The following is a 26,596-nucleotide window of genomic DNA, read 5'->3' as shown; positions in this document are numbered from 1 at the left end:
ACACGTCTATAACTGTTGAACGTAATATCCAAACTAATCATTCATAGCGTCGTTTTGTAGGTAGGTAGGTTGTAGATGTATGGTATTGCTAGATACGAGCTCTGTAGCGCTTTAAACATAGCCGCGAAATTCAAAAGACAAAAAGGCGGAAAGGAGATATTTGACAACCTAATATATGGGGAGACAAATGTCGAGAACATGTGTTATATTTCAATATAAAGCCTTTTATAAGCTTTTCTTTTATAATTTTCCGGTCGACTTTCTTTTTTCATTCTTTTCAGCAATAATCTGATATAAAAGAACGATCCCACCAACATTGCTACCATTCTCGCTCTCTTTTTTCTCACTATAATAATGTAACTTACCCGAACATTTATCCAGATGAAGCGAGTATTTGCTCTTAGAATCTTAAAATTTGTCACTACTTTCTTTATATGTTGAAGGTTTTTAACTAGGATAATTTGGACTATTAAAAAAAACTTTTCCAAGCTTTACTTTTCGGAACATGAATCGTCGTATTTGAGGACTATTAGTCCACCATTCAACTTTTCGAAACCAAGTTTTTGAACACAATCATGTTTACAACAAGTTTCTACCTCGTCCACCGCTGTGAAAAATTTGAAAAATCATTCCTAACGTGATCAAGTATTAAATTACTAAATTCATTTTGAGAAAATATTTAACTTTTGCTAATAGAATGTTCCGATTACTATGGATTTGGCGTCTTCATTTTATCTGAGAAATCCATTCAAATTATTTTTGAAACGAACTAGAGATTCTCATTTAGTAAAACAAAACATTTTGTGAATGTAAGCGTTGATATCTTCACGTTTGATGTTTATTTAAACTTTAAAACTTTTCGCATAATTTTTCGCATATTTTCGGTAAGGAGCCTGAAAGTGCTGATGTTCACATGTTCGGTATCTTGGGCATAGTCGGCAATTTTGCGTAAAAGGTGACAGGTGTATATTGAAGATCACTATTTCCGCAAAGCTTGATTTATATATGTATATACAATACTATTACTGTTAAAATATTTTGATAAAATACACAAATGAAATAACTCCTTGGCACGTTGATCCGGCCAGTGTTCATTTGCATCGATTCCCTTAATCATCCGAGTGTTAAAACGTATAACATGTGGGCCACCTGTGCAAATATTATATTATAAGTGTCTGCCATTTGGAGAATGAAATATGAAAAATTATCGACTGCACCACATGCATACATACATATTTACGTATTTGGTTTGGTTTCAATATTAACATTTTATTCGCAATTTTTAATAGATCAGCACATGCAAATGCTCACATATGACAATAAATTGTACTTCGAATAAAAATGACAATAACATAAAATACGTTTCAATAACATTATTCACTTAATTGCACTTAACCGCATTAAAATGTTGACAATAAAAACCTCAAATCGTTTTGATCGACATTCGGAGCTCTGCTGAGGAACCTGTTGCTGTCGAAATCATACAGCAATTAACGCTTAGCAGTGAATTTGCTACCCATGGAACCACCCCGAGAAGGCAATTGGGAAACATACCTACAATAACAAATCATAATATATACATGCATGTGTGTGAATGTTTATATGAAATTAAATAGAAAGTAGATAGATTTCTAAGCGCATGCGAGTTGGGGTTGGTTTTCGAAAGCCTGTCGAATTTGAGTGCGAACTTTGAGTTAAGTTGCGATAGAGGCGATTGATTCAACAGGGGTGTGTGACTATTGATCTGAATGGAGCGTGGGAAGTCGAGTCGAAAAGGTCTCTCACATTTAACACGAGCTACTCGCACTTCACTACTATCAATGCAGTGACTTATTGTTCGCAGATATTCACACTTGTGGACATTTATAATTGAAAGTGCTCGAACTGAAAAAAGTGAATAAATGTTACGGCTAAAAGTAGCAATAAAAATAATGTAGTCAGGAGATACATATGTATAGTATATAACCATGAGTACAAAAAGAATAGAAAATATCACATTGACCGCAATTTTGTGACGTTGAGAAGTTTTCAAATCAATTAAATGAAAACTTCAAAACTTTATTAAGCTGATTATTAACAGTGTACTTGAGCTGAATGAAAGTAAGTATGTGTTACTTGAAAACAATATTTTGTTATTTTTGCATTTATATGCAGTTATGCTGCGAGTAGAAACTCTTCATTCAAATTTGTATCTGCGCATGAGGAGATTGCGTAAAACTGGGATGTGCAATAAGGTGTGTTCAATGATCTGTGAAGGCGACATTTACCTACCTAATAAGCAACAAACATGTTCCTACATATATACTCATCCATCTATTTGCATACGTTTGTATGTTCATGAACCTTTGTGAATACAAGTTCGGTTAAAAGTATTCAGAGCAGTTATCACAAACCCTTCGCATCCACAATATGCTTACCTACAGCCATACAACTATGCACATAATTAGTGACCATTCCTTAAGCAAGGATTATGCAAAACTTTCAAGTTCTAGTCCACTAACTATTGCGTATTCGTAAAATAAACACGTGTCTTTTTTGTAAATATTAATACCTCTATTTAAATACTCATACCATATTTTGACTATGGCTGCGGCTGCGGCATTAGCTACTACCGCAGTGCATATGCAAATTGAGTTGACCAGTGGTCAATAGCTATTGAAACAGAATAATATGCAAATCTACTTTGAAACCTATGTACATATTGCTTTGAAACAGCAAGTATTTTGGAAAACTTCATGAGCGAAATTTCCATTTCAGTGAAGTATAATGATTATTTTTGTGCATGGTGAGCAGGGTTGTCATTTACACTGTGACGTTTTAACTACTGCTTCCACTCCTCAATAGCGAAAACTTCGAAAATTTTGTGAGAAAGGTAAATTGAATATTAGTCTAACTGCTTTAACACAGCATACATGTATGTATGTATGTATTTAACATACATATATATGTATGTACATACATATGTATGTATGTTAATTACAATTATAATTGGTATTGCAACACCACGAGAAGCGCATGAAGAACATGCAAAAACCATTCTCTCATATGCAAGATAGAAAAATGGAAAAATCTTAATGAATTGGAGTGCTTGGTAATACGGAAAATTGGCGAAAACTTTGCCAAATATAATAACACTTAATAAATGTGTTTAACAGATCCGTAATGGTCCCGATGATTATTAATTGGACAACCAAAGTAATTCACGAAGATACTGAACTGAATTCTAATAGCGTCAATGCTTTTTTAGGTACATTATTTGGGAAAAAAACTTAGCTAATCATTTAAAAGGGGTATGGTAGAAGAACGCGGAACCACCTAGTGAAAAAATGTACACGCATGAACGCAACAGTCAAGCATCGAATTTGAAGAGGAAGAGTAGAAAGAGCGCAGGTGAAATTGAAAACAAAACTTCGAACGCTGTTTGTTTACACATATGTAAATTCTGGAACGGTGCATTGGTTCCAGAATTTACAAAAACAATTATAAAGCAAAAACCGTTTGTTAATCTCTTGCAACATGTTGCTACGGAGTATAATAGTTTTGTTCACCTAACGGTTGTTTGTATCGCCTAAAAATAATCGAGTTAAATATAGGGTTATATGTGTCCGTCTGTGCAAGTGATAACTTGAGTAAAAATTTAAATATCTTAATGAAACTTGATACGGATGATGCTCCTTCGCAAAAAAGTGAGGACGAGTTCGTAGATGGGTGTAATCGGTTCACTGCTATTCTCACAAAATGCCATTAAACGAAAAGTAAATTCGCTCAGAACAAGTCACCTTAACCGACAACCCCTAAGAAGGGTGATAACCCCGCGCTCCCCACATATCGACTTTGTTAAAAACTACTAAAAGTGCGATAAATCAATAAATAAATACTTACGTCGGAGGCATTAAATTTTAGATTCCAGATTGTACTAGAAGGTTTTATAGGAGCCGAGGTCAAAATTGGACGATGGGTGTGACACTGCCCACATTTCGGTCAAAACCATATATCAGGACCCAATCGAACGATATCGATCGTATTTGTATTATCTTGACATTCCCATGTTCTAGTGCGAAAACAAACTACTACGGACCACAATCACGTCTACTTCCCATATAATCCAATTTTAAGTTCCATCGGGCATGCATTTCCCAGAATACAATTCGAGCTAAGAGATGACCACCAAAAATTGTCCAAATCCGACCTAAGCTATTCAAGTCCGTAGTTACCGAATATGTGGATCAAACTTTCAATTGCGAACTTTTTATCGAAAATATCAGTCAAACTGTGAGATATTTAAATTTGAAAAGAATACTTTCTTAATACTCGTAGCATGCCTGTATGTGAAAAAATTAATGAATTGGATCAATAATTTCTTTAGCCTCCATCTACCTAATATAAAAATTTTCGAAATTCCAGCTGGCTTTATACCGCATGTATAGGGCAAATATGTTAGTTATTTTAATAAAATTGAGAGAGCATGTTTTTTTAATAACGGAACTTCTTTGTGCCTAAATTGAATAAAATCGAGTGAAAACTTGTTTAAGACCACATATAACTTACAAACCGTATCAAAATTGTTCTTTTAATACAAATTATTACTTATTTTGTTCACTAACGCAATAAAAAGCCTTACCGTTAAAGGCGAAATTTAAAAAAACTCTAACAATAATATGGCTAATTGTCAAGTTCATTGCAATTCGTTGGGCTTCTCTAAATTATTATTTTTATCGATTGATCAATTGATTAAACAATTAATTCTAGTCGCTTTAATTGCAATTTAAATGAACTTATTTTAATCAACAAACAACATTAATTTTAAACTTTTCTGATCTTTCTTATTCTCAGATGCAATAATTTTAGTCTGTGGATGAAGCGCTACTTTAAAAACTGCAGCTACAATAAAATTAAAATAGAGTTGGAAAAAAGGTTTTAGAATAATCTGAGCTATGGTATTCTCAGCAAGAAAAAAATAAAAATAAAGTAAAAAAAAATTAACAGTCGTAAGTGTTATTATTTCATTATTATAATTAGTGATTTCTCGGACATAAGTACCTCTAACATGGATATTCTTTTTACCGATTCTTACATAAGGTGTTATGTAAGTACTCTTTTTATCTACCCTTGGAATCCTACATTGTAATTACTATTTTTGGAGCCTAATATAAGGTACTATTTCACCAGTTCCCGTGTAAACTAGGAAGTGGTGATTGACATTATTTGCGGCAATTTCATACAAAAACGGAAATAAAAAACGCATTGTTTAGGGCTAGTAAGTAAGTAGGGGTGGTCTATTGGTAAACGCTTATTTCACCGGCTTCGAACTAGCGCCCAGTTCTGCAGGGTTACTATCATTAACCTTGTATAGTGTTTGCTGAATTCTGCATCTTATCAGCACCAAAGTCGAAGAAAACAGTGGACGTCCAAGAGAAGTCACAAAATGATTTCCAATGAGCTTTAAATGAAATTCATCGATGTCGCTGGCGCTATATAGATATCAAGATCATGTTAGACATATATTTTATGATAATTGTATGCGTAAGCTCTATGTAAAATTGGCAAGTGGATCCCGCCTCCAACGAGTTTTCCTGTCCTCAGACCTCAGTAGAATCGTCTGTTTCGCGCTATTGAAACCTCCTTTGAGCAAAAAATAATCAATCGCTCTATAAAAATTCTGTAAAATTGGAATATTTCTTTAATCGGTACATCCAGATTCAGAGATGAAGTTATTATTGATATTTACTTACGGTTTGTTTATTTATATTTAAAATCCTTTTTTTAATATACAATATTCGTGGTTTAAAAGGTAATAAAAATGTTGGTAGCACGCTAATACTATTTATACAAGTATATCTACAATAACTTTGTATAAAAATATATTTATCATTTATATTCTCACGTTTACCAAGTGTATATTAAAGCTTAAAATTAATTAATCCTATTTCCCGGAAAAACCCTTAAAGTGGATATTTGTACATGTTGGATCACTGTATGCATACATATGTATATGTAAGTAGATTTCACATACATACATATAGTATACAACAGTTAGAAAATGTTAACATTAATATTTCCTTATTTCATAATTTCTACAAATAAATTAGGTAAGTTGGACTTGAATTCTTTTATCTTTCGTGACTAGGTTGTGAATATCATTACTCCGTTTTTTAACAACAGTTAGCATAAGTTATTGCTATACATTTGCATATGGCCGTTAATAGGCCATTTCGGCACCCCATGGTCGATAAGGCTTGGAACCGTTCGCGGCCACGTAATTTGAATTGTACTCCTGGGCAGCTGCAACCGGATAATGTGTGGAGCCAGGGTAGTTCAGACCAGTTGCGGCAATGGCCGCTGTGGGATTGCGATGATCAATGTGAGCCTGGGCGTTGGATAAGTCCGCATAAGTGACGACTTGTTGATCGGTGTGCGTGTGTTCTTGCGTGTAGTGTTGAGGCTGCGGCTGCGCTTGAGGTGGTGGTGGCTGCTGTGGTTGCTGTTGAAGATGTGATTCGTGTGACACAGGTGTTTGCTGCAACTGTGACGACGCTGCCTGTGTTTGATGCGTTGAGAGCGATTGCTGCTGTTGTTGTTGTTGATTTGGCTGATTGGTTGCGTGACTTATGATAGGCATCGTTTCACTCGTCACTGTTCCATTGGCCGAAGAAGCTCGGTTAACCTGTCCAGACGCCGCTTGCTGCTGAGATTGCTGCTGCAGCTGTTGCTGTTGTGTGCTGTGTTGTTGAAGGTGGTGCGGATGCGGCTGAAGGTGCGTAGTGCTGCTTGGCGAGGTGCTCAGCGTGGGATAGGCATGTATTGGTGTGGGCATATACGTGGGATTGAGGCTGGGATGAGCAGTAGGTGTGCCTGGGTAAGGTTGGTAAGGTGCTGCACTACAGTTTGTCTGATAGCCACTGGATGCGGACGCCGACGTCCAGCCGCCGGGACTGGCACAACTCTTGGCCGACAGTTCACGCTGTTGCACGAAATACTGCAAATGCGACATGAGGCGTAGGCGGAGTGGGTCCTGAATATCCATACCCTCTATGGTCACTAAGTAGCGCGCCACCTCGGCAGCGCACTCTCGAAAGCCGATAATATGGTAATCCATGGCGAAGCGTTGAGGATCATAGCTGAACGATTCAATACCTGCAATAAATAAATACAGTTATAAATAAATCATTAAAGTCAGTCATGTATGCAAACAATAGCGCTGGCTTTGTGAATCAATAAACTCACTAAGTTACACATATACTCGTACATACTGAGACACACACATTGTTCACATGTTAAATACTAAATAAAAACTATCATTATTTTTATTCCCACAACAGAGCATATTTCATAGCCCTAGTGTAATAACCCCTTTGCCCTGTGAGAGGGTGAGTTTATGCTAGTGTGGTGTCTCGACAATGGTTGTATGTATGCTCATAGTTGGTGGAACGTACAGAATTATTTGCATTACGGGTGAATTAATAGCGCGACAAAGGCACTTGCTAACTTGCATACAATTCCCTTTGCTGTTGGCAATTGACTGCTGATCCTACTAATGGCACCAAGGTGGTGGTGGTTTATGGGATAGTTGGGCTGGCGGATTAAAATGATAAATTGAAAGCGTGGGAAATGCTTTTTTGGTGGGAAAACTGGTAAAACCAAATTCACGCATACGGTTTAGGCGTATAATTGACATAACGGAGTTTATGAGTGCCCGAAAATGCTTTCACTTGTAGGCAGCAGGCAAATATAACAGTTTTTTAACTAAAATAAAAATTTGAAAAAGTTTTACAAGAAATTTTTAATAAATGAAATGATAAACAAATTATTATGGTCTGTATTATAGAGGTTTTCTTTGATTCAGTGAAATTAAACGCCCGGCGGTTGCTCCATGCACCTGATGGTTCATCAAGGGACCGTTTAAGTTTTATTTTATAAAATTTATATTTGAATTTGTAAACTTTTTATCAACACTTACATCAAATTAAATTGTAATAACGATGAAGATTCTAAACTTTCAGCACCAAATAATTATTATCACTTTTGCAAAAGTCACTTGAAAATACAAAATTTTCCTTGAAATTATTTTTTCAAAGCACTCTTACTAAAGTCAAAACGTAAATGACTGCAAAGCTCACACACAAGTGGCGACTGAGCTAAAATATAACGGATATATCAAAGCAACATGTGATGTGATGTTATAAATATTTAAAAATGCACCGTCATACATGAAAATTTTACAAAACAGTAATAGTTCCCGGAACTGCCAGACGTTTAAGGCTTAAGAACAAATTATCATTCCTTTTTATATAAGCATTATTTTCTTTTTAGTTATCCTAAAGTGGGAGTATAGTTACTTAAAAAATCCACAGAAAATTTCTTCAAATTTTCAGGTAATTATTTATTTTTTTAATTCTAGCGATATTTATTTGATTGCTACTGCAATTACAGCCAACCAAGAACCATTAATTACAACATATGAGACAGCAACTCGAAAAAGTGATAAAATTGTAAACTCGACTATAACCGCATAAGCGGTGTCTACCCCAATAAAGAAGAAGAAGATATGAGCTTATAATTAAGCAAATCAGACTTCATACTATAACAAACTGTTTATTTGAGCGTAAATTAAGTTCAAATTTTATCAAAATTTATGTGTGTTGTGTATCACTTCTTATCCGTTTTGCAGAAGTTCTGGCATAGCCCTTAAATCAAAACTGCGGAACTAGTACTTTTCCCTGGGACATTCATTTTTTTTACTGCAGTGGTATTACTGAATGAATTTTCTATATTGTATTATTTAAAAGTCATAAACGATAAGAATTAATTGTGGATCACCTATTTCATTAATATTAAATTTTTCGTTAGATCACTTAGATTTTGGACGAATCGTTGGGTTTGAAGATTTCCGTCAGCAAACGCTTGAATATTTTATACGTATCAATTTTAATTCAACTTAGTCACAAATGCAGACACCTAGAGTCTTGTTACTTTTAATAGAAATTTGTTTTTGCACTTCACAAAACTTTTATTTTCTCATAAAACACCTTCAATTTCGAATGAAATCCTCGTCTTCAACAAGTTGTATTTTAACACATTTCTGTTTTCTTCGCACATCCAGCATGCGCATGCGAATATCCATGCGACAATTGTGTATGTACGATTGTATGTTCACTAAAGGAGCTTATATGAGTGCATTTCGATTAATTTACCTTTTGATTGCAGATTTTTCAAATGTTCCACGGTTAATTGTAAGATTTCAGCTTTCTCCAATTTAGCAGAACCTTGCTTTTCATAAGCCGTTGGCACGAGACGTTTCAACTCGGTGAGCGAAGAATTTATGCGATCCCGTCGCTTCTTCTCAATAACACCTCGTCTTTTCTTACGTGTCAATAACTGACAACTTCCAGTTTCGCTGGGAGAAACTCTAGATTTTCAGAAGAAGATAGTCTTAGCTTCTTTCTATCAATTGAAAAGAGAGTTACTTACTGTTCCTTTGAGGATTCCTCAGAGTAGAGTTCATCACAATCACTTTCGGATAATGCTCGCTTCAAGCTATGACTTTGAGGTGGCGGAGCCCACTGACTGTGCGGCGTAGTCGGCACAGGAGCCACTCCGTAGCCCCAATGAACCGGCGTATTGTTATGAAGATTATGTTCCATTTTCGTAGTAGAAATCAACAATACACAATTATTTTGAATGAACAGGTTAGAGTTATAGATGTGTGGTCAACTTGATGCCTATATAAAAACCAACTATGTATTTATTTTTGCTTAATTATTACCAGAGCTAGAGCCACACGTGACTTATCGTGTGTACGAACGGCGTTCGACTGATTTTGCAGCGCATGACCAACGTGCGACCTGCATGTGCCGGCATATCCTGAACCCTTGTCCCGCTTAACGAATCCTGCACAAAGCTCATTGTAACGCCGCCAATAAAAATCTGGACTCAAACCACCCCCTGGCTATAGCCAAGCATGTGCCAGTGTCGGCTTTGCTGACAAAGGTGGTGACAACAAGCCCAAAGCCCGACTATCTATGTATATACAAATCCACATATACATACATACATACATACGCTTAAATAGTAAATCAACTTTCAATGGCATTGAGCACACGTCACAGCCCTCAGCGTCGGAGAAGGTCACGCAAGGATGCCAAGCGCAAAGGGTTTGCGTTGAGAGCATGTTGATCCTCACCGACGAGCAAACAATGTGAGAGCGCTGAGCATATGCTCTCTCAGTGTCAATTTGCTATTGGTGCATTTGTTTGGTTGTAAACGGAGCATTCGGCTGCATGGGGTGGCATTAGGCCAACTAAGCGCGTAACGAGTTACAAGGTGTTCTGATATTGTTTACTTTCATTGTTGTACTAATAAATATATTTATAGTATATCTGTATCTATAAATGTGTTTGATTCAAGCAATAATTGACACTGCGTGATTGACACAACGCAAGCCAGATACACGCAGGCCTCTCCGTTATCGATGCTGCAGCCGTGGTAGCCACTTGACATTTCTACGAAAACAAAGACTAGGCTTGTGTTGCCTACGTGCTGCTGTGTTGTTCTGTTTATCTGTCTCCTGCCGCCGGCCACATGCAAACGCGTGGAGCACGCGACTTGAACTAACGCCGGTCGTGTGCGGCCCCAACAAGTGAATTGGCCTACATCTGTTGCCCACGTTTTCAAGGTCGTGTTCCTCTTTACAAAGGCCTTGTGGATTTCCTGTCTCCAAACAGGTGTCTGTATATCCGTTTTTATGGGTGCGATTAAGAGTATCCTCTCTTCTTAAAGTGCTTATGTCAAGCGACTATGTAGGTCAACCAAAAATCACATTTACATACAAATGTGTTTATTATTCTCAGTTCCCCTTTTATACAGAAGACATACATACGTTCAGTGCACATTTTGAACCGCATGTAACGGAACGTTGTGACAACTTAACGGATTTTACACAGATTGCTTGTATCCAGCAGCGATTTTTTGTATACTTATATCACTTAATTGGCAAATATATTTACGAACTATTATTTTATTACTTTTACTGAAAATGTTCGCTATAAATTAAGAAAGAAAACACTGTTATTAATAAACCACGGTCTCTCATTTTCATTGACATAACTCACGTATTGGCCGAAATAACCGGTATAAGGTCACCCGCCTGTTCGAAAATCTTTATATTTGAAATAGGAGACCGAATTCGAACAATGTCTACAATTTAATGTCTCTGACGTTATATGGGGAGTGTGCAGCGTTGTCTTTCGATTTCGCCTATTTTTTACATTATCGTAACAAGAATTAGAAGAATTTACCTTGTGTAAATTAGGGTTATGTACAAATACGGCTATGTTCGTAAATGCATCATGACTTGCAGCATAAGCAACAGTAGCAACACTGCAAGTGTGACGTTTGATACTTCTTATACAATTTTTGACAATTTGCAGATACATTTGTTTGCATTTTTGAACGCGTATAATACTAGAATGGAAATTTTGCTGAATCTAACACTAAACGAAATTTGTGAACAAAGAAATGATAGATTTTCTTTAAATTTAAGAAAAAGAAGGGTATTGAAGTCAAAAAAAAAAAAAAAATTGTAGGTACAAATGTTTGTCTTTTAAAAGACAAAGTATTTATAGAACAAACTTTCGGGATTTTTAAGAAACAGTTTAAAATTTTAAATTATATTGAAGCTTCGAGCATTAAAGCCACATCTAATGTAATACTCGCTTGTGCTATCTTACACAATTTTATCATAAATAAGGGCGGTTATTCTGAACATATTAACGATGTAATAACACATGCCGATATGGAAACCAACAATGAAATCGAAGGAATTCAAGATGCCCCCGTTGATTCAGATGATATCAATGGAATCGATAGAAGAAACTATTTTACCACTATGTTTTCATCATAAAAAATTTACTTTACCTCACCTTCCTTTATTTGAATAATTTTTATACTCTCGCAACAATGTTGCTAACGAGAGTATTATAGTTTTGTTCACATAACGGTTGTTTGTAAGTCCTAAAACTAAAAGAGTCAGATATAGGGTTATATATACCAAAGTGATCAGGGCGACGAGTAGAGTCGAAATCCGGATGTCTGTCTGTCCGTCCGTCTGTCCGTCCGTCTGTCCGTCCGTCCGTCCGTCTGTCCGTCCGTCCGTGCAAGCTGTAACTTGAGTAAAAATTGAGATACCATGATGAAACTTGGTACACGTATTCCTTGGCTCCATAAGAAGGTTAAGTTCGAAGATGGGCAAAATCGGCCTACTGCCACGCCCACAAAATGGCGGAAACCGAAAACCTATAAAGTGTCATAACTAAGCCATAAATAAAGATATTAAAGTGAAATTTGGCACAAAGGATCGCATTAGGGAGGGACATATTTGGAAGTAATTTTTTGGAAAAGTGGGCGTGGCCCCGCCCCCTACTAAGTTTTTTGTACATATCTCGGAAACTATTATAGCTATGTCAACCAAACTCTACAGAGTCGTTTTCTTTAGGTATTTCCATATACAGTTAAAAAATGGAAGAAATCGGATAATAACCACGCCCACCTCCCATACAAAGGTTATGTTCAAAATCACTAAAAGTGCGTTAACCGACTAACAAAAAACGTCAGAAACACTAAATTTTACGGAAGAAGTGGCAGAAGGAAGCTGCACCCAGGCTTTTTTTTTAAATTGAAAATGGGCGTGGCGCCGCCCACTTATGGACCAAGAAGCATATCTCAGGAGCTACTAAACCGATTTCAATGAAATTCGGTATATAATGTTTTCTTAACACCCTGATGACATGTACGAAATATGGCTGAAATCGGTTCACAACCACGCCTTCTTCCCATATAAAGCTATTTTGAATTCCATCTGATGCCTTCTTTGTATCGGGTGATTTTTTAAGAGCTTGATAACTTTTTTAAAAAAAAAACGCATAAAATTTGCAAAATCTCATCGGTTCTTTATTTGAAACGTTAGATTGGTTCATGACATTTACTTTTTGAAGATAATTTCATTTAAATGTTGACCGCGGCTGCGTCTTAGGTGGTCCATTCGGAAAGTCCAATTTTGGGCAACTTTTTCGAGCATTTCGGCCGGAATAGCCCGAATTTCTTCGGAAATGTTGTCTTCCAAAGCTGGAATAGTTGCTGGCTTATTTCTGTAGACTTTAGACTTGACGTAGCCCCACAAAAAATAGTCTAAAGGCGTTAAATCGCATGATCTTGGTGGCCAACTGCCCATGCATCTCGAAAAATGCACTGTTTGGTGTGGTTTGTACGCTGGTGGAATCATTGGACCGTATTTTTTCAAAGATGCTGTTGGACGCAACGTTACGGTGAATGGCGATCGCTATCGTTCGATGCTAACAAACTTTTTGTTGCCAAAAATGGAAGAACTGAACTTGGTTGACATGTGGTTTCCACAAGATGGCGCTACATGCCACACAGCTCGCGATTCTATGGCCATTTTGAGGGAAAACTTCGGAGAACAATTCATCTCAAGAAATGGACCCGTAAGTTGGCCACGAAGATCATGCGATTTAACGCCTTTAGACTATTTTTTGTGGGGCTACGTCAAGTCTAAAGTCTACAGAAATAAGCCAGCAACTATTCCAGCTTTGGAACACAACATTTCCGAAGAAATTCGGGCTATTCCGGCCGAAATGCTCGAAAAAGTTGCCCAAAATTGGACTTTCCGAATGGACCACCTAAGACGCAGCCGCGGTCAACATTTAAATGAAATTATCTTCAAAAAGTAAATGTCATGAACCAATCTAACGTTTCAAATAAAGAACCGATGAGATTTTGCAAATTTTATGCGTTTTTTTTTTTTAAAAAGTTATCAAGCTCTTAAAAAATCACCCGATATAATACGAGTATAAACATTAGGAACCAATGATGATAGCGGAATAAAACTTTACACAAATACGGTATTTGAAAAATATTTAAATGACGGATAATGAAATCTCGATTATCACTTTACCATGCGAGAGTATAAAATGTTCGGTGACACCCGAACTTAGCCCTTCCTTACTTGTTTTTTTATTACTTTTTCTGATGAACTTCATTTTAATTTTTATTGTTTTCATTTACATTTTTAACTTCGGTCACAACTTTCTTCCACAATACATTTTTTTCCTTCTACCCGATTTAAACTCGTCCTCCATATTCTACCGTACTCTCAGCTATAACTGTGTCTCCGCATTACTGAGATTTTCACTAAAAATTTAAAAATAATAATTTATACAATTATTATTAACATAATTTAACTAAATTTCAATACAAAAATTAAAATAAAACAGTGACAGCTGATAGAAGTGACAGCTGATAGAAGTGCCAGCTGATAGAAGTGTTGTCTTTTTGAACGCTTGATTATTGCAGTGCTGCAATATTGGCATTTCTGAACGTTCTGTTTGTTATGCAATCGTCATGATGCGCGTCATGATGCATTTACGAACATAGCCTACATTACATTTGTTATGGGACAGGGCCACGCCCATTTTTCAAAGACTTTCAAACCACAGGTGCCCCACCTTAATGTGATTTGTGCCAAATTTGAGTTCGGTATCTAAATTTGCTGATTAGTTATGGTACTTTATACGTGTTCCAATGTTGGCGTTTTTTGTGATCGGCCGGGGTTCGATTATGCCCAGGAGCATGTCTACCAAATTTCATCAAGATATCTTAATTTTTACTTAAATTACAGCTTGCACGGGCGGACAGAAATACAGTTACGTGGATTTAAACTCGTATCATCATGGTGATCGTTTATACATAGTACATATACATAACCTTATATCTGTCTCGATTAGTTGTAGGTACTTGTAGTATTATACTCTGTTGCAAGAGTATAAGAAGGGAAGGAAAGTTCTTGAAGTAATGAGTTTCACCATTTGTATAAAGATTTAAGACGTCATCCGCAAACGTTTTTTGAATATATAATATGTGACCTGGTCTACGGAAAGGGGGCTTAGGTGTCAAAAAAATCAATCTTTACTTTTTAGTTGATTCGGATGTTGTTTATTTTTAACAACTGTTTCCCAGAAAACTAGTTTTCGCACGTTAGCTCCCTTTTCGTAGACCAGGTCACATATATTAGTTATGTATTTCAAAGCGGGTTGGCGCCGAAAACGTTTCCAAACTTTTTACTTGCATTGATCAGCTTTACGCTCGACGTCGGTCAGCGTCCACTCTGCGGTGCCTGTGCGTTTTCTTATGAAAATGAGCGCTCACAGATTGACGCTTATTTCTCGCATTCGTCAGCTTTGCGCCCGTCTCGGCTTTGAGCGCCCACTCTGCAGGCGCCCTTGCCCTGGCCTCACTTTGTATGCATGTTAACCGAACAATGCAACAGGTTTAAAATAAATGTGATACGAATTAAACGATAATCAAAAATATGTAAACGCACCAACTTTGTTATGAAAGCAAACATAATGTTCGACAAAAATTTATTTAATATCTAAGTCATTAAAAATCATTAGCAAAGCCCAAATCAGTTTAAATAGTTTCATTGGAGTTACATCATTCTATTAACAAGAAGAAAAATATTTTAAAGAAGGACATTGGAACAAGTAAGAGAGTTTCAGTGCCACACAATTTTTACGAAAAGTTGTCAACTTAACTTCATTAACACATCACATACATACATATATTGACCAACATTAACGATTTAAAGCCTTGTGAGTAAGTTATTTCACTAATAGTTTTCAAAATAACTGTTATATCGGGTGTTCGCGTGTTTCTCTAATTTCGACAATTTTCACAGCGTATGAGGAGGAGCTAGAAAGACTTGTTCTTAGCTTCCGGTTGTTGTTGTTACTTTAGCGGCAGACAAACATTCCTGAGGTACTTTCGAGATGCCGAGTTGACAGTCCTTGGCCGGATAAAAATCCAGGTCCGTTCCGGTTACTTCGACGGGACTGTCGTGGGAACGGCTTAACTTTCAGTTGTCAGACTCACCTGGATATTGATATGTATTTTTCGACATAACTAGTATTTATAATGCTAAACGAATTGTCTTTGTAAGTACACTATTTTACTACATTTTACACTAAACTTTTTTAAGTAAACCAATAGTCCAGCGCACAAAGAGAACATACTATATATTGGTAGCTTAATTTTTATACTTTTGCAACATATTACTACAGAGTATAAAAGTTTTGTTCACCTAACGGTTGTTTGCATCACCTAAACCTAATCAGGATAAGCATATATGGAGTTATACAGGGTTTGTCCGGAAAGTAAAACAACTGATTTTCTTCCACCGCGACTGTACTTCGCAGCGTGCGAATTAATAACAGCGCCAAGATCTCGTGGGCAACTGCCTCGTTTTCTTTATTTCGTCTTATATACAATACAATATTTTGCTTAAGCCTAGATTCAAATATTAATCTTACATTCTAGGAATGGTCTATATGGGTCGGAAGTGTCATGTTACACATTTATGACAAATAATAGATATGTTCATGTTACATATCACTGGTTGAATTAACTTGCGTGCACTGATTGGATGATCCAGTCTGGATCCGGTAGAGGGCGTTCCTAGCTAACGAACGAGCGGCTGGTCAGTTGTCTCCGAGCACCTGGAGAGTCAGGACAAACATTTTCGCGCGACGTGTTTCTGTGAGTGGTGCAAGCCAAAAATGCATCGTTCGTTAGAGCAGAGGTACGTGACTAAATTCTTTTTGAAACTCGGTAAATCTACATTGCGTATGATCAAGCAGGCTTACCCAAATGTTGCTTTAGCAAGAAGTGGTGTGTTTCGGTGGCACCAGGTGTTTTTGGAGGGCCGGGAAGAGATCGCTGATGAAGACCGTGCTGGGAGACCTTCGCCTTCGACAAACACCGACAATGTGATTCGTGTGCATAAAGTTTTGAACTCAGACCGTCGACTAAGTATTCGTTTAATTGCTCAGATGCTAAATTTATCAAAATCTGAGGTTCATGACATTGTGACGGAGCACTTGAACATGCGCAAGGTGTGCGCGAAGATGGTTCCAAAAGTGCTCACTGACGACCACAAATTTCGGCGAGTGGAAGTGTGCCAAGAAAATTTTAATATGTGTGAAAGTGAGCCCCAATTTTTGAATAACGTAATCCCAGGTGACGATTCATGGATCTTTGAGTATGATCCCGAGACAAAGAGGCCTTTTGAGAGAGGGGGATCCAAGCAGCATGCATCTCGGCTCTCAAGGCTATTCCGGGGAATGCCTTGCGTAACGCCTTCAATGCTTGGAAATTGCAGAAGGAGCCTACTTTAAAAGTTTTTAAATTCAATAAATTGTTTAAATCGACTCAGTCGTATTACTTTCTGGATCATAAGAGAGGGCCTTGTAGGAGTTGATTTCAAATTTGAAAGTTGGGCGTGACCCCGCCCACATTCAAGTGAAAACCATATCTCGACTTAACCGATTTCAACGAATTTTGGTATGCAATATTATTCTGACATTCCGACATTACGGTGTAAAAATAAATAAATAAACGAATAAAACTTTGCACGAAAAGTGCCTTTGAGGTGTGTCACCATATGACGAAAAATTGTCCAAACGTACCAAAACTATTCAAGCCCCCAGATACTCAATATGTGGACCCCAGTTCCTACTAATATTTTATCGAAAATATCGGTCACTGTGAAGTTTGGAGAGAACATTTTTCTTATAATAGTATGTCTCCATCTCAAAAATGAATTGAATCGGGTCCAGTTAAACCGACCATACGTCTAATATAAATCCTTTTGAACTTCAAATTTACTTTACATGGCTGCTATCTTAGGAGGTTCTGTTGAAAATTATTCCCATTATTCTCATAAAAATAAGGAATAGCTTTTTTCTTCTGCTTTTGAAGATTGTGAAATTCGTACGCCTAATATATATGTAACTTCGTATTGACATAATTTAGAGACCACCAGTTGCACACAATGCATAACACAGCTTTTAATTTTTGCAAAACTCGCTTAGATTCTGCATTTCATACTGCCTTTAGTTTTATTTAGACCTGGAAATGTACCAAATGTTTATACCTTTATTGAATTCTAAAAATTTTAGTCTAGAGCTTCGAAATAAAAATAAATTACTTCGACTTAAACATTACTCCGCTTCAAAAAACGATATATTTCTAGAACAAAAACGTGGTTATTTTTTTCCTCGTCATTACATTGTTATATTACGAGTATTATACCTTAAATAAAGTATATTAAGTTTGTCATTGAAAAATCGTGGAAACCCCAAAAAAATATATACATAACTATATACTGTAAGTGATCAGCGGGAAGAGCTGAGTCAATTTAGTTGTGCCCGTCTGTCCGTTGCGTATTAATTTTCATACGTTTTTATACTCTCGCAACAATGTTGCTAAGAAGTATTATAGTTTTGTTCACATAACGGTTGTTTGTAAGTCCTAAAACTAAAAGAGTCAGATATAGGGTTATATATACCAAAGTGATCAGGGCGACGAGTAGAGTCGAAATCCGGATGTCTGTCTGTCCGTCCGTGCAAGCTGTAACTTGAGTAAAAATTGAGATATCATGATGAAACTTGGTACACATATTCCTTGGCTCCATAAGAAGGTTAAGTTCGAAGATGGGCAAAATCGGCCCACTGCCACGCCCACAAAATGGCGGAAACGGAAAACCTATAAAGTGTCATAACTAAGCCATAAATAAAGATATTAAAGTGAAATTTGGCACAAAGGATCGCATTAGGGAGGGGCATATTTGGACGCAATTGTTTTGGAGAAGTGGGCGTGGCCCCGCCCCCTACTAAGTTTTTTGTACATATCTCGGAAACTACTATAGCTATGTCAACCAAACTCTACAGAGACGTTTTCTTCAGGCATTTCCATATACAGTTCAAAAATGGAAGAAATCGGATAATAACCACGCCCACCTCCCATACAAAGGTTATGTTAAAAATCACTAAAAGTGCGTTAACCGACTAACAAAAAACGTCAGAAACACTAAATTTTACGGAAGAAATTGCAGCAGGAAGCTGCATCCAGGCTTTTTTTTTAAATTGAAAATGGGCGTGGCGCCGCCCACTTATGGACCAAGAACCATATCTCAGGAGCTACTATACCGATTTCAATGAAATTCGGTATATAATATTTTCTTAACACCCTGATGACATGTACGAAATATGGCTGAAATCGGTTCACAACCACGCCTTCTTCCAATATAAAGCTATTTTGAATTCCATCTGATGCCTTCTCTGTATAATACGAGTATAAACATTAGGAACCAATGATGATAGCGGAATAAAATTTTACAAAAATACGGTATTTGAAAAATATGTAAATGACGTATTATGAAATCTCGATTATCACTTTACCATGCGAGAGTATAAAATGTTCGGTGACACCCGAACTTAGCCCTTCCTTACTTGTTTTGAGTTAGATTTAAGAAGAAACTATAAATTAAGTCCGAAACTGAAAAAAAAAAAATGTTATTTTTTCCAAATGGAAAAAAATACACTCTGAGCCAAAGGAAATATTCGATTATGATCTGGGAACACTACGAATCGTACATTTCATAAATGGTAGTAAAGTGAATAGAAGAGTGGCGCTACAGCTATTTTTTAATTATTCAATAATTATTGGGTAAAAATGTATTATATAGTATACTAGCTTACCCAGCTCGCTTCGCCGGGTTAGATTTTGCTTTTTTTACAATAAAATTACAACATTAAATATTTAATTTATCTCCTAATTATATTAATTTAATCAATTATCTTCATATTCATTTTCTTCTATTCTCGTTTCGAGCGGGTGAAGATTATTACCTACACCCATATATGTACTATACTTGTTAGTAAATACAATATCGTTCTTATCATGGATACAAAAGCATATCGGGCTCAAGTTAATGCCAGAATTGAAAGTACGACGCATGGCTTGGGCATCGTAAATGTGAATTATCTGTGAATTAAGGACATTAATAAATACTTATGAAACGACAGGTATTTTTATACTCTCGCAACAAAGTTGCTAAGAGAGTATTATAGTTTTGTTCACATAACGGTTGTTTGTAAGTCCTAAAACTAAAAGAGTCAGATATAGGGTTATATATACGAAAGTGATCAGGGTGACGAGTAGAGTTGAAATCCGGATGTCTGTCTGTCCGTCCGCCCGTGCAAACTGTAACTTGAGTAAAAATTTAGATATCGTGATGAAACTTGGTACACGTGTTTACTGGCTCCATAAGAAGGTTAAGTTCGAAGATGGGCAAAATCGGCCCACTGCCACGCCCACAAAATGGCGGAAACCGAAAACCTATAAAGTGTCATAACTAAGCCATAAATGAAGATATTAAAGTGAAATTTGGCACAAAGGATCGCATTAAGAAGGTGCGTATGTGGACGTAATTTTTTTGGAAAAGTGGGCGTGGCCCCGCCCCCTACTAAGTTTTTTGTATATATCTCGGAAACTACTATAGCTATGTCAACCAAACTCTATAGAGTTGTTTCCTTCAGGTATTTCCATATACATTTCATCGGAAATAACCACGCCCACCTCCCATACAAAGGTTATGTTGAAAATCACTATAAGTGCGTTAACCGACTAATAAAAAACGTCAGAAACACAAAATTTTACGGAAGAAATGGCAGAAGGAAGCTGCACCCAGGCTTTCTTAAAAATTGAAAATGGTCGTGGCTTCGCCCACTTATGGACTAAAAACCATATCTCAGGAACTACTAATCTAATTAATTTTACAGCAAAATAAAAAAATATGTAAATGACGGATAATGAAATCTCGATTATCACTTTATCATGCGAGAGTATAAAATGTTCGGTGACACCCGAACTTAGCCCTTCCTTACTTGTTTTTCCCTTAACATTCTTTGAATCGGAGGTTTTGTTTTTACCAATACTTGGTAATACTTGTTTGGGTGCCATTTTTTATTTATTACAATGATTCTGTGTAGAAACATGATTGGGGAAGAAAAATACAATTTTCCGTTGTAACAACCAAATGAAAACGCATCAGTAAACGGATACATTCGCGGCGCTACAACTTACCTGGAATTCCTAAAAATCCTTAATTATTTACTTTAATATACTTCAGTATACTTCAATATACTCCATTGTACTTAAATATGTTTCATATTGACATATACATATGTATATCCACAACACATATGTCAACACAAATTTGGGTTATAAAACAATAGAATATCATCATAGTACGAGTAAATAAAAACTGTATTTGGCAGTTCAAAAAAAAGTGCTCCGATCGTCACCAAAACTTTACAGGATTTCCTGAGTTTCATTAAAATTGTTCCAGCCGTTTCGGAGCTTACTCAGAACATACAGACGTACTTTCTTTTTTAAATATGTACATATATAGATAGGTAGATAGATTTCCAGAAAAATTTAAAGATGAACTGAAGCTTGCTTAAAATATCACACGTTTCACATACAAGTATATGTATGTATATTCTTTGGTAAACAATTAAATATATCAAATATTGATGTTAAAAGCGGTGCCCCATAGCACTCAATTAAATTTCAAATCTCTTAAAATATTCTCTACAGCCATCCCGCTAAAAGCATTTGTTTCGAACAATGCACGCTAATTAAATATATCGCTGCAATTATGTTCGGGTCACGTCCATTTAAAATAGGTCATTTAAGTGGGTGCGATGTCCAAAAGTGCAACGGTCGCAAGCAGAGAGCCGCTGGCGATTTGGGTCACAGTTTCTGAATTATTTATTATACACAATATTTGCAATCATAAATAATTTTAATTTTTTGCACTTGTCAATGTGTTTCGAATTTCATACACACCAACAAACGTATATAATGTAAATGTGATAAAATGTAAATTAAGGTCATTGGAAATTCATGCCTACAAGTGCCCACATACAAGTACATACACATACGAACATACGTAGCTATGAACACAAGTGCAGTTCGTGTATAAATATACAGATGCGCTTAGAATTAGAGATTCTGTGACAATACTCTGTTTGTGTGCATTTTCCTTGCGACTAGCCTTTCTGCAGTTACAAATATGTCGATAGAATGAAAATTTAGCGCTGCAGGGGATCTGCGGTCATTGTGTGTCACGCGCAACCACGAAGCGACGGAGCAGTGCAAGGGCATACAATAACAACAACCACTCGTTCATCTGTGTGGAGTGGCTGATAGGAGGGAATCGATACCTTGACAATGACACTTCAAAGCCAAAGCGGCGACTGTCATTGGTTTCACGAACGGTTAACGGAACAATGACGTGTTCGTTTGCAATTAAAAATTAAAATCAAATTGGCGAAACGTGTGCAAACGAGCCTTTGAGTGGCTCAACAATATCCACTTGCACATGTATGTATGTGTGTGTATACATACATATTTGTTGGTGGAAAGCATTTTGAATCAATCGCATCGAACGTATCAATCATTCGATAATTGCCGAAGCTCTGTATTCGTGTTTTGGGAATACTTGAACAGGATGATCGCTATTCCTTGCCTCATCCATTCTCATCAATTCGCTGCATCACTCCGTACGATACATACATACGTAAAAAACTCTAACGGGCAGGACGTTGATTGCTAATTTTTATCAACTCTTTACTTTTCAAGAATCAAAGTTACGAAAATATTTTCGGAAAATCATAACATCAGCATGAACATGTAGCACATGTATGCAGTTTTGCTACGACGAATGAGCTGAATTATTAGAGGTCCCTTTGTTCTCTATGTTTGGGATAGCTAGGAGTTGAACAGAAGTTAATAATTTTTTTATTGATTACTTTCGATTCTCAAAAGCTATTAAGTGATCAATTTTCACATGCCACAATTGAAATGGTCGCACACAATCTTATTTCTGTGTACAATTTAATCTGGGCATTTACGCATTTCAGCTTTTAAGTGCTCAACACTCAATAGCTAGATATGTTGTGTGAAGTAACTGTTAATGCATGTTTTCCTAATTTAGCACAGTTTACCTTTTAAACGTTTTTTAGTCTCACAATAATGGTCACAGCCGCAGCTCGCCCCTCTCCAACTTGAGTGATGTGACTAATTGAATACAAAGAACCATTTCATTTGGAGTGTAATTTGAAACAAGTTTTTTCTTTTTCACTACCAATTGTATCCTCTCTACATTGGAAATACATTCGAAAATATGTACATACAATTGGAATTTTAAATTGAAAAAATTAAATGACTCCGAAGAGCCTGATGCCTCATATATGTGTGTTAGGTAATGTACGTGTCTCTGAGATTAATTGTGTTGTGGTTACAAATGTCATCAAGTCTGTAGTCAAACTATTGCCCTTTATAAGAAAAATTTATGCAAATTAGCTGTTTAATTTTCGTAAGATCCCCTGTGTCTGTATATGTATATATATGTATATGTATATGTTTATTCACAGCTTTCATTAATCATGGAGAATGGTTAGTTTAGTTAAATGTATAATCTATTTTCCTCATTACAGTAGACTAAACTACAACGGTGACCAAGTCTGCTTGGTGAATCAAACCTATTCTTTTTTATCTATTTTTTAAAATAATAATCCACCAAAATGTGTATACTCTTGCAACATGTGGCTACGGGGTACAATAGTTTTGTTCACGTAACGGTAATCGAGTTATGGATAAATAAAAAATCTGGATTCTGAGACGAGTTTAGATCCAAGTGGTTGTTAGTCCGTCTGTGGACATTCCTTAGAAAAAAGTGAGGATGAGTTCGTGGATAGGCGTAATTGATCGAATCGAAAACTCATAAAATGCCATAACTAAGCATTAAATTAATTATAAACCTGTAATTTGGTACGTGAGATTGTAGTAGCAAAGGGCACCTCTTGGCTAAAAATTTTAAATTTTAATGGGTTTAATGTACATATCTCATAAATTACAATAAACAAATTCACTTAGGAGGAACCCTAAAAATGTTTTTCTAGTAATAGACCTTCCTCACTTGTTTAATATAAAGTTTTGCTAACAACTGTGCGTATTTCGCGTGCTTTGATCCTTGTAATTTTCAAGAGTATAACTCTGGCTACACTTGTTATTAAATAACTTTACTTGATGATACAAACAGATATATTTTTCGTAAATATATTTTCAAAAATGCAGTCTTATACTGAAATATGAGTGCGATCTAAATAGGTTCAAAAATATGTTTTACAGTTCCACGTCTTCACAAGAATAGTTATTAAGATAGGTCATTATTCTTGAAATCTTCTGGTACATTCAGACTTAACTTCCTGAAGTAATTAAATGGGAACGGTTCGTAAAGGATTTGGCGATAATTATAGCTAATAAGAAGCCGATTTTAAAACTACACCTACGCTGATCGAGGGATGGCTCTTGTTAATTATATAATCCAACCAGTTCCTATTAATATTGGTTAATCATTGAAATTACTAGCTAAAGTCACTTTTAAGGAACAAACACTGTCGTGCCATCAATGCGCGTTATTCCAAAATAAACATATCACATATTTGAGGTTTTTATAGCCTGCACATGGTTTATTAAGTTTTTCATGAAGTTTGAAACGTCCAGAAGGAATCGCCGAAGACTCTACGAAGTATATTTATATATAAATGATTAGTATGACAAGCTGAATTGAGTAAGACCTATCCGTCTTTCCGAACGTCTGTCTGTATAAAAGCGAACTAGTCTCTCAGCTTTTGAGATATTGATCTAAGTTTTTCAACACGTCTTTTTCTCTCTAAGAAGTTGCTTATTTGTCGGAACCGCTGATATAGGACCACTATGGCATATAGCTGCCATTCAAAATGAACCATAAAATCATGTTCTGTTTGGAAAACTTTTGTATTTGTCGAAATATCTTCATAAAATTTGGTACGAATTATTATCCAGGCACCGCTACAATCCTGATTTTTTTTTGGGTAGAACCATTATAGCAGATACAGGGTTTATCCGGAAAGTAATAGGACTGATTTACTTCCGCCACGACTGTACTTCGCAGTGTGCGCGCACCGACTGGATTCGGTAGAGGGCGATCCTACCTAACCTAGCGGCTGATCAGTTGTCTCCGAGCACCTGAAGAGTCAGGACAAACATTTTCGCGCGACGAAAATGCAGCTTTCGTTAGAGCAGAGGTACGTAAGGCATCGTCCACTATGAATGTGTTCCTCCTGGACAAACCGTCAACGCCGAGTTTTACGTGGAAGTCCTCAAGAGATTCAAAAGAGGGTCAATCGGGTCCGACCAGACATCGCAGCCGATTGGAAGTTGCTGTACATATGTACGTACATAGCTGTCAAACCAACTGAACAATCAAAATTAAGCTTTTGTATGAAATCTTTTGTGTTTGGAAAAGGTTTATGGCTTCGGTACAACCGAAGGTGAGGGGTTTTCTTGTTTATTCTATCGAAATGCACATGTAATAAATTGTCACGGTTAAAATTATAAAAGAATTATGTGCTAATTTAAGGTTGTGCTTAAAAGTGGGTTAGTGGAAAGCTTTAAGAACCTGTAATTTGGTGTGTAACTGCTTTACACGAAATTTGAGATAATTTCTCCGAGAAGCGGTAGTTAGGACTACAAATATATGACTCTAGATATCCTCACACGCACCCACAGAAAGTTACTTGTATTACGTGACAGTAGTAATTGGATGAAAGTAGTAAAGCACATTAGACATACCAAACCTTAAAGTGGGCTTATCCTTATCATGAAGAGATTCACTGGTTCTCTCACCGCTTTTTTATATTCTTGCAACCAGTTGCTACAGAGTATTATAGTTTTCTTCACCTAACGGTTGTACGTATCACCCAAAAATAAGCATGATAGATATAGAGTTATATATACATATATAAATGATCAGGATGGCGAAAAGGTTGAAATCCAGTTGACTGTCAGTCTGTCCGTCCGTCCGTGCAAGCTGCAACTTGAGTAAAAATTGAGATATCTAATTGAAACTTAGTATGCAGGTTCTTAGTACAAAGAAAATTACGAGTTCGTAGATGGGAGTAATCGGATTACTGCCACGCCCACAAATTGCCATTAACCGAAAACATATAAAGTGCCATAACTAAGCACTAAAGATAAAGATAGTCGCGAGGGGCACCTTTGGGCAAATTTTTTTTTAAGTGGGCGCGGCCCCGCCTTCTAATAAGTTTACGGTACACTTAAGGTACAACAACCAAATTTGAAGAGTACAAAATTTATAACAACTTCTACCAGCAGCGTGAACATGGATGAAATCGGAGGATAACCCCGCTTACTCCCCAAATAACGGTACTATTAAACACCATTAAAAGCGCGAAAAATCAATAACTAAATACGCCAGAAACAGTAAATTTTACCACTGAGATGGTATTTTTTTATGGGAACACGCCTACTTCCCATTTAGCACAATTTTAAATTCCATTTGATTCGTTTAGTTTCCAGTACACAAAGCAAAAAGCAATCAATATAATGGGATAAAACTTTGCACGAATAATGTCTTTTGTGTGTACCACCTTATGACCAAAAATTGTTTAAATTCAATAAACAGTGTTCAAACCCCTAGGTACCGAATATTTAGACCCCGGTACCTATGGTTGATCGAAAATGTCGATCAATGTGTGATTTATATAACTAAAATTATGGGATAATCCTGCTGATATAATGGTATGTCTGTTTGTCAAAAGTGGGTTGAATCGGA

General features: G+C 36.4%; 1 protein-coding gene and 2 long non-coding RNA genes across 3 annotated transcripts in view; 2 read left to right on the top strand and 1 right to left on the bottom strand.

Moving 5' to 3' along the window:
* LOC126756058 (uncharacterized) overlaps positions 1 to 26,596 on the top strand; it is a 147,567-nt gene that overhangs the window by 46,982 nt on the left and 73,989 nt on the right. The gene's annotated exons all lie outside the window — the stretch shown is intronic.
* Positions 1,687 to 4,981, top strand: LOC126756056 (uncharacterized). The gene is made up of 2 exons (XR_007666541.1): positions 1,687 to 2,100; positions 4,834 to 4,981. It is a non-coding gene; the product is annotated as an uncharacterized LOC126756056 (long non-coding RNA).
* Positions 5,785 to 9,647, bottom strand: LOC126756049 (hairy/enhancer-of-split related with YRPW motif protein). The gene is made up of 3 exons (XM_050468862.1): positions 9,469 to 9,647; positions 9,192 to 9,406; positions 5,785 to 7,134 (listed from the first exon to the last, which is right to left on the bottom strand). Exons 1-3 carry the CDS (start codon positions 9,639 to 9,641, stop codon positions 6,200 to 6,202), a joined length of 1,323 nt encoding a protein of 440 aa, XP_050324819.1. The 5' UTR covers positions 9,642 to 9,647; the 3' UTR covers positions 5,785 to 6,199.

Source organism: Bactrocera neohumeralis, chromosome 4 (genome assembly GCF_024586455.1).
Source record: "Bactrocera neohumeralis isolate Rockhampton chromosome 4, APGP_CSIRO_Bneo_wtdbg2-racon-allhic-juicebox.fasta_v2, whole genome shotgun sequence".
NCBI lineage: Eukaryota > Metazoa > Arthropoda > Insecta > Diptera > Tephritidae > Bactrocera > Bactrocera neohumeralis.
This window is presented reverse-complemented; position numbering and strand designations above follow the sequence as displayed.

Excerpts from the sequence above, each read along its gene's own strand:
- LOC126756049 (XM_050468862.1), bottom strand. The coding sequence starts at position 9,641 with ATGGAACATAATCTTCATAACAATACGCCGGTTCATTGGGGCTACGGA. Across the intron at positions 9,407-9,468 it reads GAGGAATCCTCAAAGGAACA|AGTTTCTCCCAGCGAAACTG; the intron begins GTAAGTAACTCT and ends CTGAAAATCTAG. Across the intron at positions 7,135-9,191 it reads GAAAAATCTGCAATCAAAAG|GTATTGAATCGTTCAGCTAT; the intron begins GTAAATTAATCG and ends TATTTATTGCAG.